This window comes from Pseudonaja textilis, chromosome 1 (assembly GCF_049901715.1).
Source record: "Pseudonaja textilis isolate UNSWEBS1 chromosome 1, rPseTex1.2, whole genome shotgun sequence".
NCBI lineage: Eukaryota > Metazoa > Chordata > Lepidosauria > Squamata > Elapidae > Pseudonaja > Pseudonaja textilis.
Genome location: NC_141990.1, coordinates 88,437,589 through 88,455,754, shown reverse-complemented (window position 1 = coordinate 88,455,754; position 18,166 = coordinate 88,437,589). Strand labels below are relative to the sequence as shown.

Here is an 18,166-nt window from a genome sequence, read left to right as displayed (position 1 = left end):
TTTCATTTAAAGATTATCTTGTTTAAATCAATTTCACTTCTGAAAACAACGAATTTAAACCAAAACATGAGTATTAAAAATACTGGCATTGTTTTGAGCAAAGACCTAGATACATTGAGTTGAAATCTTTGTATGAATGTGTACATGTCAAGAATCAGGACACTGGGAATCAACTGGCAATAACTGAATAATCAGACTGGCATTAATTTCCATCTGTAGGAATTAAGAGATGAATTGACTCATCAGCTTGACATAAAACTATTAAACCTCGTGATGGTTATGCAATTTTGTTGGATAAGACAGTTGTTGAAAAAGCTGTTAAAAATTCTAGATTTTGCTATTATTAAACTGTCTGTTGTAATGAATCTCTTTACCCTCCATGATTAAGTTGTAAGGTTTCCCCAACCCTAAAGCAAATTTACTTTTATCTTCTCAAAACAGAAGGTTGCTTTAACCAAATCTATGTGTGCCTGTGCATATGTCATTAATGCATTTTGCTGCTCTTAATGGACGTAGAGGGCATGTTCAATTGACACTATATTCATTAAGGGTCTTTTCTCTTTCAACATGCTTCCATTCCCTCTTTCTTCACTCATCCCTTATCTTCCCTACAAATGGCCCTAAAAAGGGTTTTTCCTTACAGGTTAGAAGAGAGATCTCAAGACTGTATAAGACAGCCCTGTGAAAATTTCATTTCATTCCTGTGGGTGGCTGCTGTAGAAAATGTTATGCAGTCTGCTCTCGGTTTACAATAGTTTGTTTAGTGACCGTTCACAGTTACAACAGCATTGAAAAAAAGGGACTTATGACAGTTTTGCACACTCAGAATCATTGCAGCATCCCCGTGGTCACGTGATTAAAATTTGGATACTTGGCAACTGATTCATATTTATGATGGTTGTGGTTTCCCAGGGATCATGTGATCATCTGTGACTCTAGAATAGACTCTGGAAAGGTCTACTAAAATTATCCAAGTTAAATAAGGTAGGACAGATTGTGGGGAAAGCTGGATAGTATAGTTTGAATTATGCAGTGAAGACGAATATTCAGTTTAAGCAGAGGTGGTGCTCAGCAGGTTCTGACCAGTTCTGGGGAACCAGTAGAGGAAATTTTGAATAGTTCGGGGAACCAGCAAATACCACCTCTGATTGGCTCCGCCCCCATCTATTCTCTGCTTCTTGAGTCCCAGCTAATCGGCTGAGTCTTCTTTTGTCACCCTGTACAGGAGAACGGAGCTGGAAAGCAGGTTAGTGTGGTAGGGAGGGAATGGGATTTTGTGCTATCCTTCCCCTGCCACGCCCACCAAGCCACACCATGCCCACCAAGCCACGCCACTCCCACCAAGCCACACCACAGAAGGTAGTAAAAAAATTTGAATCCCACCACTGAATTTAAACATGGTCAACAATTCTGTTTATGGCACCATATTTTAACTTTATTTTCAAAGACAGCATGGTTCTCAAAACAGTTATTGAAGAATACAAGTGAGAAGGGGGATGTCTTGCTTAAGTTCCCATCAGTATCTAGTTGGTTGTTGTGGAAACAGCATGCTAAGCCAGATAAAACTCATCTGCTCTTTTGAACTTAGAACAAAGCTAAGACAGACTACCATATATTTTCCAGCTGTAAAGTCTCATATAATTATTTTCATATGACCCTTTCTCTAGTACACTTAGCAGACATACAGGTATAAACCATGACCATCATTTTTTTCAATATATCAAGAGAGACAAAGCAACACACACAGACTTATGGCATGAATTACTTCCTATCAGTTCACATCAGTATATTTTATGGTAACTGTTTTCACCTCAGTGAAAAATTCATACGAATCCTTAGCTCCCTCTCTACCTATCCCAGAGGCTTTCATTCCCCCAAAGGGCAAATTCAGATCTCTGATAAGCCAACAATTGGTCCACACCAATCCAGACTGGAGACTTTTAGCAACACGATGAATCCGGCCCACATTGTTTGACCAGACCGTGGCTGCCAGGCCATATTTGACTCCATTGGCTCTCCTAATCACTTCCTCTTCTGTGTCAAACACCATTACACAAGCTACCGGACCAAAGATCTCATCCTGAATGCAGCAAGAATCATCATCAATTTCTGTGATAACTGTGGGAGGCAAGAAATAGCCTTTTTGGTTTCTTGGAGGAAGATCCAATGAGTCTATTCCCTCTCCACAAAGGATCTTGGCCCCTTCTGCCCGAGCCTGCTGGATATATTTCTTTACCTAATAGGAGCAAAACAACAAAACAAGAAGCATATTTAAAGACAACAGTCATTTCTAATTGTTAATAACAATAAGGAAATGAAAGACCAATATATATGCCCTATATCACCAGGCTTGAGATTTTGGGTTTGGACAATCTTGAACTATGCCACCTACGGTTAGACTTAAGTGTAGCACACAAAATTATCTGCTACAATGTCCTACCAGTCAATGACTACTTCAGCTTCAACCACAACAATACAGGAGCACACAACAGATACAAACTCAATGTAAACCACTTCAAACTGGATTGCAGAAAGTACGACTTCAGCAACAGAATGGTCAATGCCTGGAATGCACTACCTGACTCTGTTGTTACATCCTCTAACCCCCACTCCTTTAACCTCAAATTAACCACTATTGACCTCACCCCATTCCTAAAAGGTCTGTAAGGGACATGCATAAGTGCACCATCATGCCTACCATCCCTGTCCTATTGTCCCCATTTATTCGTACCTATTTCCTGTATTCTTACTCATGTTTATACTTATATCTATTATCTTGTAAGCAATTGACAAATCAAATAAATAAAATAAAATAAATATATGAATACACTCTCTCACACCTACATATTTACTATATGAAACTTAGATCATTATGTATTAGTTAAGTTCTTGGGTTTTACATGCTATTTTAAATAACATTCATCATTTAAAGGTTGGTTTACTTTAATTCATTTATTTAAACACATATTCCATCTTATACCAAGAAAATATCGATGCAGTTTTATCATTGGAATATTGTGTGATTGTTGTACCATTGTTATTTAAATACTGTATTATATTCAGAAAGATAGAAAAATCTTAAGACACATTTGAAGCTAGAGAAGAAGAATCTGAAATGTCTTCTTCAATTCTGCTGACAATATATTTGAGAAATGAGTTGGTAAGAGGAAATATCAGATTGTTTCCAACTGTGTGCACCCAACAGTGAATCTGACATAACTAAGGAGATGTTTTAGTGAGTCATATTGTTACTTATTAAGTGCGCACAATAAAAAAATAAGGAAACTTGACAACTGGCAAAATTACTTAATGGTTAAATAATTTTGATGGGGAAGCTTTAGGAAATACCCTGAGCCTGAAACAACTTAAAGCAAGTGTTTTAACAAGTGTTTAAAACAAGATGTGTTCTTTATCTAAAAATCATTACCAAGATATAAGAAAATCTCTATCATCATATATTGTGATGCTTTCTCAAATGAGGAAGAACACATATTTGCCGCTAATTTAGTAAATTTAAAAATATTTTCAAAATTGTTTACCTTTGCTAAATGATCTTTACTTATCAATGCTCCCATATCAGTTGTGGGATCTGAAGGATTTCCAACTTTCCATTTTCTAACAGCTTCCACAAACCTTTTCAAAAATTCTTTAGAAATATTCTTCTGAACAAATATTCTGCTGGTACATAAGCATATTTCACCCTGGCAAGATCGAACAAATATGAGAGAGAAATTCAATAAGGAGTCATTATTTCACTGAAGCATAGTTTTTTAAGTTCTTTACAAGATATATTATTATCAGAAACTCTGTTTAGTTCACCGAAAGAAGAATTTGTTTTTTAGATTTCAGTAAGAACAGTACATTGATAACCCTTTAGACTTACAATTATGCCAAACAAACTCTTATATAGTTTGTTGTTCGCATCCCTATCCCTCTTTACCAAATAACAAGGAGCATTTGGGTGGAGAGGAACTACTGTTGAGTAGGACGTTTTATTCCTTCTAAGACTACTTCTTTCATACCCAACAGGCAAGAGGAGAAATCATATTTTATCTTGGTATTTCCAAGGAAGAGTGGGCAGGCTACAGAAAAACTAGCTGTCTTCCCCTCCTAGTACCCAGTCCAGGATATGAGGAGTCCCAAGAAACAGTAACAAAAGACACGGGCAACCCATACAAGGAAAGTAAGTGAGTGAATTCTCTTATACTGGATCTGATATGCTGAATCTTTTGGGGTGTCCTGTATAGAATAGCAGCAGGGAGTCTCTTTGGAGTGGCAAACAGTGAGGATATGAACAAGAAAGAGTTATTCCAAAACAAATTCTGATAGGAAAATGGACCTCACTCATCCATTATTATAAAGGATTATCACAACATTCACTTGTCACATGCTAAATAAATAAACAACATTCACTGAGAGAAGATGCCACGTTAAGTCAGGTTTTTTTTCTTTTAAAATGTCATCCTCATTTATTGGAATTTATTAGTTGCCCAATTTCAATAAGTAAAAAACAATGAATCACCTGAATCAGAATATTATACTCGATCTTTATATTAAAATCTGTCATGAGTTCCCAGAGTTTCTCAAACTCCAGAAGCATAGCTTGCGTAAGCGGAGGGATGAGCAAGCGACTATCTGTTTATACCTGGTTAGCAAAACTGGATTTTACAGTGGCTGGAATGCATTGATCCAAGTTGGCATCCTCAAAAACGATTGCCGGGTTTTTGCCTCCTAGCTCCAAGGAAAGCTTCTTACAGTACAAAGCAGACCTTTGGATGATTTGCTGGCCAGTGAGTGTACTCCCAGTGAAGGAAATCAGAGATACCACCGGATGGGAAACGAGAGCATCTCCAGCTTTGGACCCACTTCCGAACACGACATTTATCACACCCGGAGGAAAACCTCGTAGGCAGCAGAGGAGGAAAATCACATAAACAGACCAAACACTATGCTTATGTAGTACATTCCATTTAAGTGGCAACTCAGAAACATATGTATTTTAATACAATACTAGGATCCTAACTAGAGTGATGCAGTGGCCTAGAGGTGGAACTCTCGCCTCCTAATCAGGAGGCTGGGAGTTCAATCCTAGGTAGAGGGAGAAGTTTCTCTCTTTGGGCACACTGTGAATATATCTGCTGAACAAAACTCTGCAATGGGGACAGGAAGGGCATCCGGCCATTAAAACACTCTGCTAGCTCCATTCTGTTGCCCAGACTCCACCCTGCGAGGGATTATCGTGTCATTAAAAGAAGAAAATGATGACTATGTTCCTAACTATTTTTAGGCTGAGTACACAAGGGTTATATATGATGGAGCTTCCTTGCCTGTGATATGATATCTTTTCAATGTATTGTCATATTTCATTACAATCAGGTTCTAAATCATGCTATGAATTGATCAATTACATTGATCACATATTTGATATATAGGCTTTTTGGGAAATCAAAGTGTTACCTACTTGTATCCTGAATCACTAATATTGTAGTGCTGTAATTATTTCACTGGTGCTACTTTTCTGGCATACCTGCTTTATTCAGAAGTTTGCACATCATCCAGGCTGTGACAGATGTCATTTCACTCGGTTTGGCAATTACAGTATTTCCACACATGACTGCAGGGGCAATTTTCCAGGTCAGTAAATAAAGTGGCAAATTCCAAGGACTAATTAATCCAGCTTTCAAAAAGATAGGAAAAAGAAACAATTCTGTTTAAACAAGAAGTTTGATACATAGGAAATCTATGGCCTTCTTTTGATAACCAGTTAGATAACAGAGCATGACAGCTCTATATAAGCTGCAGAATTTTCTTGCTTTAGCACCCATTCTATGTACCAAACTGTCTGCAAAGGAAATGGGTAATTGGAAATGTTGAATAATAACTAACAGAGCAAAGCAGGCTATCCCCCAATACCAGGTTTGGCTCATTATTAAAAGAATTAGCACCTTGCCAATTAATTATATTCCAATGAGTGAGCTAATTATAATGGACTTGCCTATGTTAGAGAAAGGCATGGAAATTTTCAAGCTGTGCTTTATAGTAGAAGAGAACTACCAGATTTGAGCTATAAAAGTCCAGAAGATCACTAAACCGCAGGAAAAAAAAGACACTGAAAAGTGAGTGATGACATCTAGTGGTCATCTGGATACTTGCAGCTCAGAACCACTTACACGTAGTCTAGGGTTATGACCATTAGTCAATGACCATTCAAAGTTAGACCATGTTGGACAAGGGATTTACAACAGTACCTTGGAGTTCTGGCCATTGCAGCATCTCTACAGTCACATAATAATAACAATTATTATAACAATAATAACAATAAGGAAACTTCAATCAAAAAATCCACTACGGCGTAAAAACAAAACTAGCTAGGTAGCAGGCTTTAAAAACAATACAACACCATATGTCGACAGATAAAGGCAGAATGCACAAATTATTACTGCAAGCAGGAGGAAAACCTCCTACATACAAAATCCACCCGCGCCTTCTACAATGTTGTAAACACCAAGCTTAAAGACTCAAGAACTACCCCACTCCTAAAAGGACCAAATGGAAAAGACTGCAATGATGAAACCATGAAGGCCAACCTCTTCAACACATTCTTCGGTTCAGTCTTTGTATTTGTAAACAGCAATGGCTCATGCTCCACATTTCCTAGTCGTACCACAGCTAACTTTAATGATCTCCTACATATTGACTTTACAGAAGATAACGTAGAAAAGGCACAACGTAACTTAAAACCATCCCTATCTATTGGCCCTGATGCATTATGTGCATACTTCTTAAAAAAGCTCTCCTCTGCCATTGCAGAACCCCTAAGCATTATATATGAGATATCATTCAAAACCAGCTCTTTACTGAACCTATGGTCCTTAGCTACGGTTATCCCTATCTTCAAAAAAGGTGATCCCAGCCAGGTTGAAAACTACAGACCAATCTCACTGTGTTGTGTCATGTGCAAAGTCATGGAATCAATCATTAACCAATTCATCACCTTCCACTTAGAGTCAAAACAACCTACTCTCCAAAAAACAATTTGGTTTTAGGAAAAAAATGTCCTGCAATCTTCAACTGCTACACTGCAAAAACACATGGACTACTCTACTTGACCAGAGTAAAGCTATAGATGCAATTCACACAGACTTCTGCAAAGCCTTTCATTCAGTGGTACATGACAAACTACTGTTAAAACTAAACTCTTACAGCATTTCCGGATCTCTTCATAAGTGGATTACTGCGTTCCTGTCAAACAGGCAACAAATAGTAAAAATAGGGAGCGCTATATCAAATCTTGCTCCAGTTAACAGCGGTATCCCCCAAGGCAGCGTTCTAGGACCCACACTCTTTATACTCTATATAAATGACCTTTGCGATCACCTTATAAGCAACTGCATCCTCTTTGCGGATGATGTAAAACTATTCAACACCACCAAAAATGCTATTGTCCTTCAAAGCGACCTTAATTATGTGTCTGAATGGTCAAACAAATGGGAACTCCAAATCTCGACCAACAAATGCTCTGTGCTACACATTGGTAAAAAAAATCAGTACACCAAATACAAGTTATGCAGATATTACCTTGTTGACGTTCCTCACTCTGTCAAGGACCTTGGTGTACTCATATCAAATGACCTAAGCGCCAAAACTCACTGTAACAGCACTGCCAAAAAGGCATTAAGAGTTATAAATCTAATCTTACGAAGCTTCTCCTCCAGAAATATTGAATGGCTAATTAGAGCATACAAATTTTTTGCTAGACCAATACTTGAATACAGCTCATCAGTCTGGAATCTGCCCTGTATATGGGACATTAATACAATTGAGCGAATCTAGAAGTATTTCACGAGAAGAGTACTACACTCCTCTGGTTGCAACAGAAGACCCTATATCACCAGGCTTGAGATTTTGGGCTTTGACAACCTTGAACTATGCTGCCTATGGTTGGACTTAAGCATAGTACACAAAATTATCTGCTACAATGTTCTACAAGTCAATGAGTACTTCAGCTTCAACCGCAACAATACCAGAGCACACAACAGATACGAACTCAATCTTAACCACTCCAAACTTGATTGCAGAAAGTACAACTTCAGCAACAGAGTGGTCAATGCCTGGAATGCACTACTTGACTCTGTTGTTACATCCTCTAACCCGCACTCCTTTAACCTCAAACTATTGACCTCATCCCATTCCTAAGAGGTCTGTAAGGGGCGTGCATAAGTGCACCATCATGCCTACCATCCCTGTCCTATTGTCCCCATTTATTCGTACCTATTTCCTGTATTCTTACTCATGTTTATACTTATACCTATTATCTTGTAAGTGATTGACAAATCAAATAAATAAATAAAATAAAATAATCATGACCTGGATACTTGGGCACCTGGCTCATGATTACAACATTGGAACGAGATGCTGTCACATGATTGCAATTTTCCATATTCCCGGCTGGCTTCCCACAAGCAAAGTCAGTGGGGAAGCCAGCAGGAAAGTGGAATTGCAATCACATGAGGTCCTCACTACGGATTACATAAGCCTTTCAATGGCATGCCAAGGACTACATTCCTCAAACTAGTATATAAAGCTAGAATGAAACCTAATTTCATTTCATTCATTTAAGATAATAAAGGTTATGCACCAATCGTATATTTAATATTTTTCCCCTTTTATCATAGTAAAAATAATACTTTGGTATCAATGATATCTGTATTTTGTGGGCCAAATGCAACTGAGTATCTCTGCTATATAGTTCAAAGCAACAAGAAAAATATTCTAATCCCAACAATTGTATATAAAATAAGGCTCAAGCTAAATTTACTAGCTTTATCCTAGTCCTAAAAAGATTATTTTTCTTTTTTTGAAAAACCACCTGCACCTCTTTGACAAAGACTTACCAATTCCTACTGGTGACCTTTCTGTATAGTGCATGCAGCCCATGTGATCCATCTGTGTACATTCTGTTGTCTTATGAAGGAAAGATGATGAAAAAAAGCGAAAATTGTATACTGCTCGGGGTATGTCCACTGTTCTGGCAAAAGAAATGGTTTTTCCTGGAACAGAAGGATATTTACCAAATAGTTTTATACCACTTGCTGATGTTGCTGCAATGTTTTTGAAATGTACCAATCGCTTCAACAGGTTTCAGGTTCTAAATAGTTTTTGTAAGAACTTTTTTTAAGCAAAGAATGAAAGGTGTCTAGTTGTTAAGGAGGGGTGAAGACAATCTAAATGTTCAAAGGTAAAACTTCAAAAACATAAGAAAAGCAAGAGGATATTAAAGTATTATGGGCAAATCCATGTAAGTCTCTCTGACCATGAGAATATATCTTTAGATTTTAAGTTTCTCTGCTATCACATAGAAGACAAACAAAAATTCTGCATCAATACAGACAAGGAGATACATCCCTAAAATAACCTTTGTCTATGCAGAAATTTTTATTATTCCCAGCATGTTGTATCTGTCTGCAGTTACATTAAATATAAGGAGCTCATCAAAAAGAAATGACAGTTGTAATTCAGCACCCGAATGCATAGCTAAAGACACAATGATTCAAACCCAGATAAATCAATAAAAAAGGAAAGTAGTTTTGTTTTTATCTTTAAATGTGAATGTGAGAAAGCGAAATTCCAGTTTGTCCATTCAGACAAGGAATAGACAAGTTGTTTGTGTAATTCATCTAGGGTCAATGGAAACTAGATGGAATCCAACAGATCTAAATGGTCACATATCTTAAAGGGTTCTTTGTAAATCTGGGATGGGTAACATGTGACTACCTAGATTTGAACTGCATCTAATTTTCATTGACCCTAAATGAACAACACAATCAACTAGCCTATTCCTTGTTTAAATAGACCAACTGGAATTTGACTTTTTCTCACATTCGCGTTTAAAAATAAAAGCAAAACCAATTTCCGTCTTATTTACAAAGTCAGTTAAGAATTTTGGTTATATTCTTACAGAAAAAAAACAATTGAATAAAATGGCTGTAACTTTATAGACAGCACTGGTGGTTGGGTTTATGTCACTATCAAGAAATATATCCTTAATTCTTAAAGCATTGCCTTTGTCTTAAAATATGGATTTAATTTGGGGTGTGCCTCAGTTTAAGGGATTCTTGATCCTATTAGATATTGGTGCTGAGAGCTGCTATTATGTTCTTAACCAGTTATCGCTAGGAGCAGAAGTCAACAGGTTTTCTCCTTTACCTTGATCTTTTGATTCTGCTTGCGCAAATGACTCCAGGTTTTCCTCAATAAGGTCTGCTAGCTTGCTCATTATTTTTGACCTTTCCTGTGGACTTTTCGCAGACCATCCTGGGAAAGCATTTTGGGCAGCTTTGACAGCAGCTTCCACCTTAAAAATGCAATCGGTAAACACATGTTTGCATGAGCAAAAGCCTGTTTGATGCTAGATGTTAACAGAAATGAAGAGAAAGCAGAAAACAAATGCCGCTTTCTTAGAGAACAGAATTCAGATTCACTGCTATGTCATCCTGGGTTAGGTAAAAATCAGTAACAATCCTTATTAATAAGCTGAAAGAATTTTTGTCATTCTGATCAATTGCAGTACAGAATAATGTCCATCTCCTGGGCAAGCTTGATCTAGACCAGTGATGGTGAACTTTTTGGGCTTGGCATGTCAAAAATTTGGAAGATACCTAAGGGGACCCTAATGGCATTGCCCGCTCCTCTCCAAACAAGAGAAACAATTCTGTATCTCCCCCCACCCCCCATTTAAGCCACACTGAACAGCAACGCTCAGTGACAGTACGATGACTGAGCCTAAAGGCCTCAGCTTCAACTTTAGACCTAGTGCCGCTGCTGCCATTCAACAAAGCTGTCGCTCTGTTCCCCAAGGCGTGATTACCTCCACAGCCCAGTGCCACCGTGCATTCCCTACCTTCAGGCAGTGCTTCCTTTTTGTTGACAGGTCCCTACCACCTACCTGAGGTTGCTCTAGGCCACATAAGGCCTTTAGTCTTGAAGCAGCTTTGGAGAATGCTCTTCCATAGCCTCAGAAGCCTCCAAAAACCACACTAAAGAATGGCCTATTTTCACATGATTTTTGGAGACTCTAAAGGCCACACAAAAGCATAGCTCTCTCACATAACTTTCAGAGGATCAGGAGGCCATGAGAGACACCCCATTCCATGTGGCCTCCACAATCTCCAAAACTGATAGTGGGGTATGCTGTCAAGAATAGTTGTTGGGTGTTGGTTAACACTGGTGTGTCAGCCAAAGTGTGGTGATCCGTCGTCACCTTTGACATAAGTCATAGGTTTGCCATCACTGATCTAAATGTATGATGGTTAAAAGGTAGAAACTGAACAGCTCTGTTCAGGTTATGCCAATTGTATTTGAATTAGAAGGTAAGGCATACCAAATGAGATATAGACTCATATAGATACATGTATTTGTGTTTTTTTATTATCCAAAGGAGAATGTTTGTTCTCGTTTGGTATTTTTTCCTTGTTTACTTTCCAATTTAACATTCAGTACTACAGCCACTAGGCAGCACTGTTGAGCTATTGCTCCTGCAGAATTCTGCAAAATTGTCACAATGTCTTTCATTTTAAGTAAGGCCCTATTACAGACTTACATTTTTAAACTAATCAGTAACTGAAATTCTCTGTGCAGGTTATGGTAGCATTCAATGTGCTACACCTGCTTGCATTCATGCCTAGCACATGTCCTTTCCCAAAGCTGATCTCTCCCTCCCTATCTTACAATACCATGAATTTAATTATAATACATCAATTTAATTATTTAACTGGATTCCAATTAATTCAAATTTTATGCTTGACCTGGTCTTGCTTTCTTTGTCCTCATCTTGCCTTTGATATTTGATTCAAAGTTTAAATACAGTTTAAATACAGTGCTGGGGTGAAATGTATCAGATACCCCAAGAAGCCTAAAATCAAATTGCCCGCTTTCTTGTCCTGCTGACTACAATATTAAATGAGTAATCAAGATTATTCTTTAAATGATTTTTTCTATGTATCTAATATACAGTCCATTTTCTGTTTGCATAGGAAAATAAGTTATAAGAGGACAAAGCTCCACAGTGTAAGTTTGGGGAGAAATGCTAGTTATACTTCAACCACTATTTTTCTATACTTAAGCAAACATTTGATTGACTGGAATTGAATGCTAAAGGTCAAAGTTAAAGTTGTAAAAGTGTAGATAGTATTTTATTTCCAACCTCAGTCATTAGATCATACAATTATTATTTTGATTGGGCCTCTTGAAGGAATTAAGCAGCCAATAAGGAAAGCTATAAATATTTTTTTTCTTTTCATTTTGCCTTGAAGTTTGACACAATTCCCACTCTGCCACATAAGAGATATATTTCAAAGGAAATGGCATTGAACTTTGAGCTGCTGATCTAGGGCTATAGCCGCTGATACGACACTGTGTTATTATGCTGAAATACAGCCTTACCATCTCCCATAGGCAAAAAATATATAATTCAATATAACATTAAAACCTGCCAATATTTCAGGATAATTTATGTTCACAATTATTACAAACACCTCATGCAATCTTTTTGTACAACTTTACAAAACCATGAAAAAGTTGAATATAAATTGCTGTAGGAACTCACCTCTTCCCTGCCGCTATCGGGTACTTTGCAATATACTTCACCAATTGATGGATCATAAGAATCTAGATATGAGGAACATGGCACAAACTGGCCTCCGATATAGTTCTCCAAAATCAAGTGAGTCTGTGAAGGGGTCATTGCAACTCAGTTTGCACTCTCCAAGCCCTGTTTCTAAGTTTGTGGTTTTGTAGAGCATACTTCTTTATTTGCCGGCTTCAACTCCTCCCCTTGTGGCAACAATTCCTTGGCTGATCAAAAACTGACTCTCGTCCATAGTCTAAGCCAAATGTACTATGATGAAAACATTGCAGAAATAATTTCATCAATATAGTATTATTTGCTTCATAAAAATGACATTATAAATATAATCACTTTGAATTCATTGTCACATTTTGTAATGTTCTGGGAGGATTCCACTTCAACCTTAATGCTGGCAGTAATTTTGAGGATTTATTTCATTTTTACTATGCTTGTTTATTGCACTGTAACACATGATGTGGTGTGGGTAAAACTAAACTGTACCCAGGAAAAATGGATAAGATTATTGTTGTTGTTTAATTCCTTCCAAGCATTTCTAGGACATAATGCAATTTATCAATGAAGTGTGAAAAATAAAATAAAAGTGAAGTGTCAATGGCAACCTACTATAGTTCAAGGCAGACATAAAGTATACTTAGAAGCTTTGATTACAGTAGATACAGAATGATTTCCAATTTCCAATATTTATTTAATTATTCCTGCTTTCTCCCTCCTTCATACATACTCACAGGTGTACATATACGCACTACTAAGGAAAGAGCTCCCAAAATATTCCCAGCGTGTAAATTGTCCCACCAGAGGCAAAAATACTTTAGACCATTGCTATACAACAGTAAAAAATGCTTATAGGTCTTTACCACAAGCAGCTGTGGGACACTCTGATCACTGCATTATTCACCTTGTACCTTCCTACAAACAAAGACTTAAAATCATGAAACCAATAATTAAATCAGTGAGTACTTGGTCTGATGAGGCAAAGCTGAAGCTCCAGGCTTGCCTTGATTGCACTGATTGGAATGGTTTTGAAGATACCTCTGCAGACCTAGATGAGCTCACAGATACTGTAACATCATGTCGGCTTCTGTGAAGACTTATGTGTACCAACAAGGAACCTGCAAATATATAGTAACAATAAACCTTGGTTCATAGCTAAACTTAAGCAGCTAGGTTGTTCCAAAGAGGAAGCCTACAGAAAAGGTGACAGAATGTTATACAATCAGGCCAGAAACATATTAACAAGAAAGATCAGAGCAGCACAAAGAAGCTACTCTGAAAAGTTAGGGAATCAGTTCTCAACAAATAAACCAGCAAACATGTGGAAAACAGCACTGACTACAGCAAACCTCTTTCCCAGGCAGAGGGAAATCAACAACTAGCAGATGACCTGAATGTGTTTTACTGCAAGTTTGAAAGGAAACTACAGCCACCTATATCCACAAACCCCATCTCAAACACACCAACAACAGCCTCCTACAACCCAACCAGTTGGGTTCACAACCTCTGGTGATCACAGAAAAAGAAGTGCAAGATCTATTTCATAGACAAAAGCCAGGAAAACACCAGGGCCAGACAAGATAACTCCTTGCTTAAAAGTCTGTGCTGACCAATTGACCCCCATCTTCACCCAAATCTTCAATAGATCACTAGAGGTGTGCTATGTTCCTTCTTGCTTCAAATGCTCTACTATCATCCCAGTGCCAAAGAAGCCTTTCATCAAGGAACTGAATGACTATAGACCAGTTGCTCTAACATCTGTAGTTATGAAAATCTTTGAAAGGCTAGTGCTTTCCCACTTGAAAAATATAATGGATCCGCTGTTAGATTCTATGCAATTTGCATGCCAAGCAAATAGATTGACAGATGATGCTGTTAATGTGGCTCTGCATTACACCCTACAATACCTTGAATCTCCAAATACCTATGCAAGGGTCCTCTTTGTAGACTTTAGTTCAGCATTCAGTACCATCATTCCAGACATTCTTCTAACTAAATTAAACCAACTAGTAATACCTGAACACACTTGTAAGTAGATCATAACCTTCCTAACAGACAGGAACCATCAGGTGAAGCTAGGCAGAATCACATCTGATACCTGTACAATTAGCACAGGGCCCCCACAAGGCTGTGTGCTTTCTCCACTTCTCTTCCCCCTTTATACCAATGACTGCATCTCAAATGATCCATCTGTTAAAATGCTGAATTTTGCAGATGATACAACAGTGATTGGTCTCATTAAGACAACGACGAATCCACAAACAGACGGGAGGTTATACAACTTGCCTCGTGGTGTAACTGGAACAATCTGGAACTGAACACACTCGAAATTGTAGAAATGGTGGTAGTCTTTAGAAGAAACCATCTCATTCTACCCCCTCTTACAATACTAGACAACGCAGTATCAACAGTAGAGACCTTCAAATTTCTAGGTTCTATCATATCACATGACCTAAAATGAACACTTAACATCAAAAACGTCATCAAAAAACCACAACAAAGAATGTTCTTTCTGCACCAATTCAGAAAGCTCAAACTGCCCAAGGAGCTGCTGATATAGTTCTACAGAGGAATTATTAAGTCTGCCATCTGCACCTCTATAACTGTCTGGTTTGGTACTGAAACCCAACAGGACAGACACAGATTGCAGAAAAAACAATTACTACCAACCTGCCTTCAATCGAGGACCTGTATACTGCACTGTAGAGTTGTAATTGCAGGAACGTTCCAATCTCGGATGGCAAACCTCAGATAAAGAATGTTTCCAAGCAAATACAACTCAGTAAACAAAGTCACTAATCTAAAGGAGGATTAGCGAGAGGAAGTAAACATATGTTAGACTTTAACTAGAGATAATTAATTGTATGGATTACTGTGCAAAACAGTAATGAAAATTAAGCACTAACCAAAGTTAACCAATGATGGAGGATACTTAAAAATGTGTATAAATGCAAGACTAGACTCCAATAAAGATCATCATGATTCAGTTGTTCATGATCAAACAACTTGACTGCCTCGTCATTACAACAAGTGGCGCATGAACAGGGACCCTCTTACTTCGTCCGGCAAGGATTTGGTTCACCTTCAACCCTTTGTGGTTTCTTCAACCTTTTGGTTTCTGTAAGTATGGGGCCTTCGCTTTCTGAGGAACAAAGGAAGCATGTAGATGAATTAGGCTATTTGTTGAAGAAAAATAATACTGAGGTACCACAGAAAAATTTCTTAAGGCTGGTCCAGGAGATTGCAGCTCAGTGCCTATGGTACCCAGAAAAGGGGTCTTTAAAATTAACTGATTGGGAATGTATAGGGAAAACATTGCATACTGAACCTCGAGCAAAAATAGAAGTTTTGCATGTGTGGCATTTATGTAGGCATGCAATTGAAAAATTTGGTCACAATGAACTTTCTTTTAATACCTTCACGTTATACTAATGCTGTCATTTGTCCCCCTTCTTCACCTGAATATATGTCTTCAATTCCCTCAGCTCCTGCAGATACAGGGCAAAAGCCTCCTGACTCTATTGTTCAGTCTTCTTTTCAGAAAATGGTAGAGACTTGTAAAAGGGATGCCTCTGTCTCAGGAACAGAACTTGCAGAATTACTGTCTGTTTGTCCAGTACAATATCGTCCTGGTCAGGGGCCACAGCTTGGACTGCAAGTAGCAGAATGGGAGGGTCTGACTTATCAGATCTTAAGAGAGTTAAAAAATGCAGTTACAGACTATGGGATTAGTGGTAATTTTACAAGAGGACTTGTAGAAGGAATAAAAAATGGTTATACAATGATCCCTGAAGATTGGAAGCAAATATTTCGCATGATTTTAACACCCATGCAATAAGTGGTTTGGGAGAGTGAATATATGAGACATGCTCAAGCTGCTGCTTTAGGAGAGGGAGGAGCATATACAGTTGAGCAGCTATTTGGTTCTGGACCATTTGGTACAATTCCTACTCAAGTTGTTCTTCCTCCAGCTACATTAACTATTGTTTCTGAATGTGCCTTTCATGCTTTTCTTAAGGTACCCCAAGCTGGAGAACCTAGAGCAAATTTTTCAAACATTCAACAGAATGCCAATGAGCTTTATGCTGACTTTGTTGAGCATCTGTCCAAAGCAATTAGACAGCAGTTCGATCATCAGGAAGCTGCTGGTGAACTTCTTTGCCAATTAGCTATTGAAAATGCTAATGCAGATTGTAAAAGAGCTTTACAGCCATTAAATGCTACTGCTCATTACACTCTGGCAAATATGCTGCGAGTCTGCCAGGATATTGGATCACAAACTTATAAAATGCATATGTTAGCAGCTGCTATTCAGAAAGGACAGCGACCAATTGGTAACTGTTTTAAGTGTAAGAAGCCTGGCCACTTTCAGAAGGACTGTCATTCTACACCTTCTATGCCTCAGAATCGTCCTTCTAAGAAGTGCCCTATTTGTAAAAAGGGATTTCATTGGGCCAGTCAATGTCGGTTTCTGTCGGGAAACTTGCCAATGGGTGTGGCACCCACCCAGAATCCAAAGCGTGCCTTTCCCTTCACTCTGACTCCTCCAGCAGTCTCTCTCACTCCTCCCCAGCCACAGCCGGTAGCGCTGGGATTGATTTAATCACTCAAGAGGTTTAAATTTCCCATGGAAGTTAAAATAGTTCCATCTCAGTTTAAAGGTCCTTTTCCTTCAGGATTAGTTGGCTTAATTTTGCATTCTTCTGCACACAAAAAGGGCTGTTTTGTTGTGCCTGGGGTAATAGATTCAGATTACACTGGTAACCTCATGATTCAGATTTGGGTGAATCTTCCTCAAGTTCTTCCTTGTAATTCTTCTGTTGTTCAATTGCTTCTACTTCCACATGAAATTCCATCTCCTGGTATAGGTAATAGTGGGGCTGCAGGTTTTGGATCAGCTTCTTTATCTGTAGGCTTACTTCATCAACTGAACTCCTCTCGTCCTTTGTTAACACTCTTCCTTAATAAACAACCATTTCAAGGGTTATTGGATACTGGAGCGGATGTTACTGTCATCTCCTCTTTACAGTGGCCGGTACAGTGGCCAAAAACGACAGTTTCTTCATTGTGGGGAATAGGAGGTTCTACAGCCGCTTGGCAGAGTGTTAAAGAAATTAATGTTACAACATCTCCTGGTAAGTCCTTTTTCCTACAACCATACATTCTAGATATTCATACTAATATTTGGGGCCGTGATATCCTTTCTCTTCTTAATGCCCATTTGATTCTTGATGATGGCTCTTCCTCTTAAATGGCTCTGTTGTACGCTGGTTTGGGTGGAACAATGGCCATTATCAAAGGAAAAACTCACTGCAATTGGTTCAAGAACAATTGGCTGCTGATCATATAGAACCTTCTACTAGTCTTTGGAATACTCCCGTTTTTGTTATATGATTTCAGAATCATATCAGATAGCCTTTTCTCAATATGTGGGAAACTTGTTGTATTCTTTACCCAAGGATCCTAGAATAGTGCTTACTACTACTTTAAATCCAGCCTTTTCTTCCATTTTTGTGCGAAATCCTATTT

General features: G+C 38.2%; 1 protein-coding gene across 1 annotated transcript; it reads right to left on the bottom strand.

Moving 5' to 3' along the window:
- Positions 1–1,408: 1,408 nt before the first annotated feature.
- ALDH8A1 (aldehyde dehydrogenase 8 family member A1) lies at positions 1,409–12,872 on the bottom strand. Its single transcript, XM_026705533.2, has 7 exons — positions 12,605–12,872; positions 10,207–10,354; positions 8,895–9,050; positions 5,528–5,677; positions 4,646–4,902; positions 3,540–3,701; positions 1,409–2,236 (listed from the first exon to the last, which is right to left on the bottom strand). Exons 1-7 carry the CDS (start codon positions 12,740–12,742, stop codon positions 1,772–1,774), a joined length of 1,476 nt encoding a protein of 491 aa, XP_026561318.1. The 5' UTR covers positions 12,743–12,872; the 3' UTR covers positions 1,409–1,771.
- Positions 12,873–18,166: the final 5,294 nt, after the last annotated feature.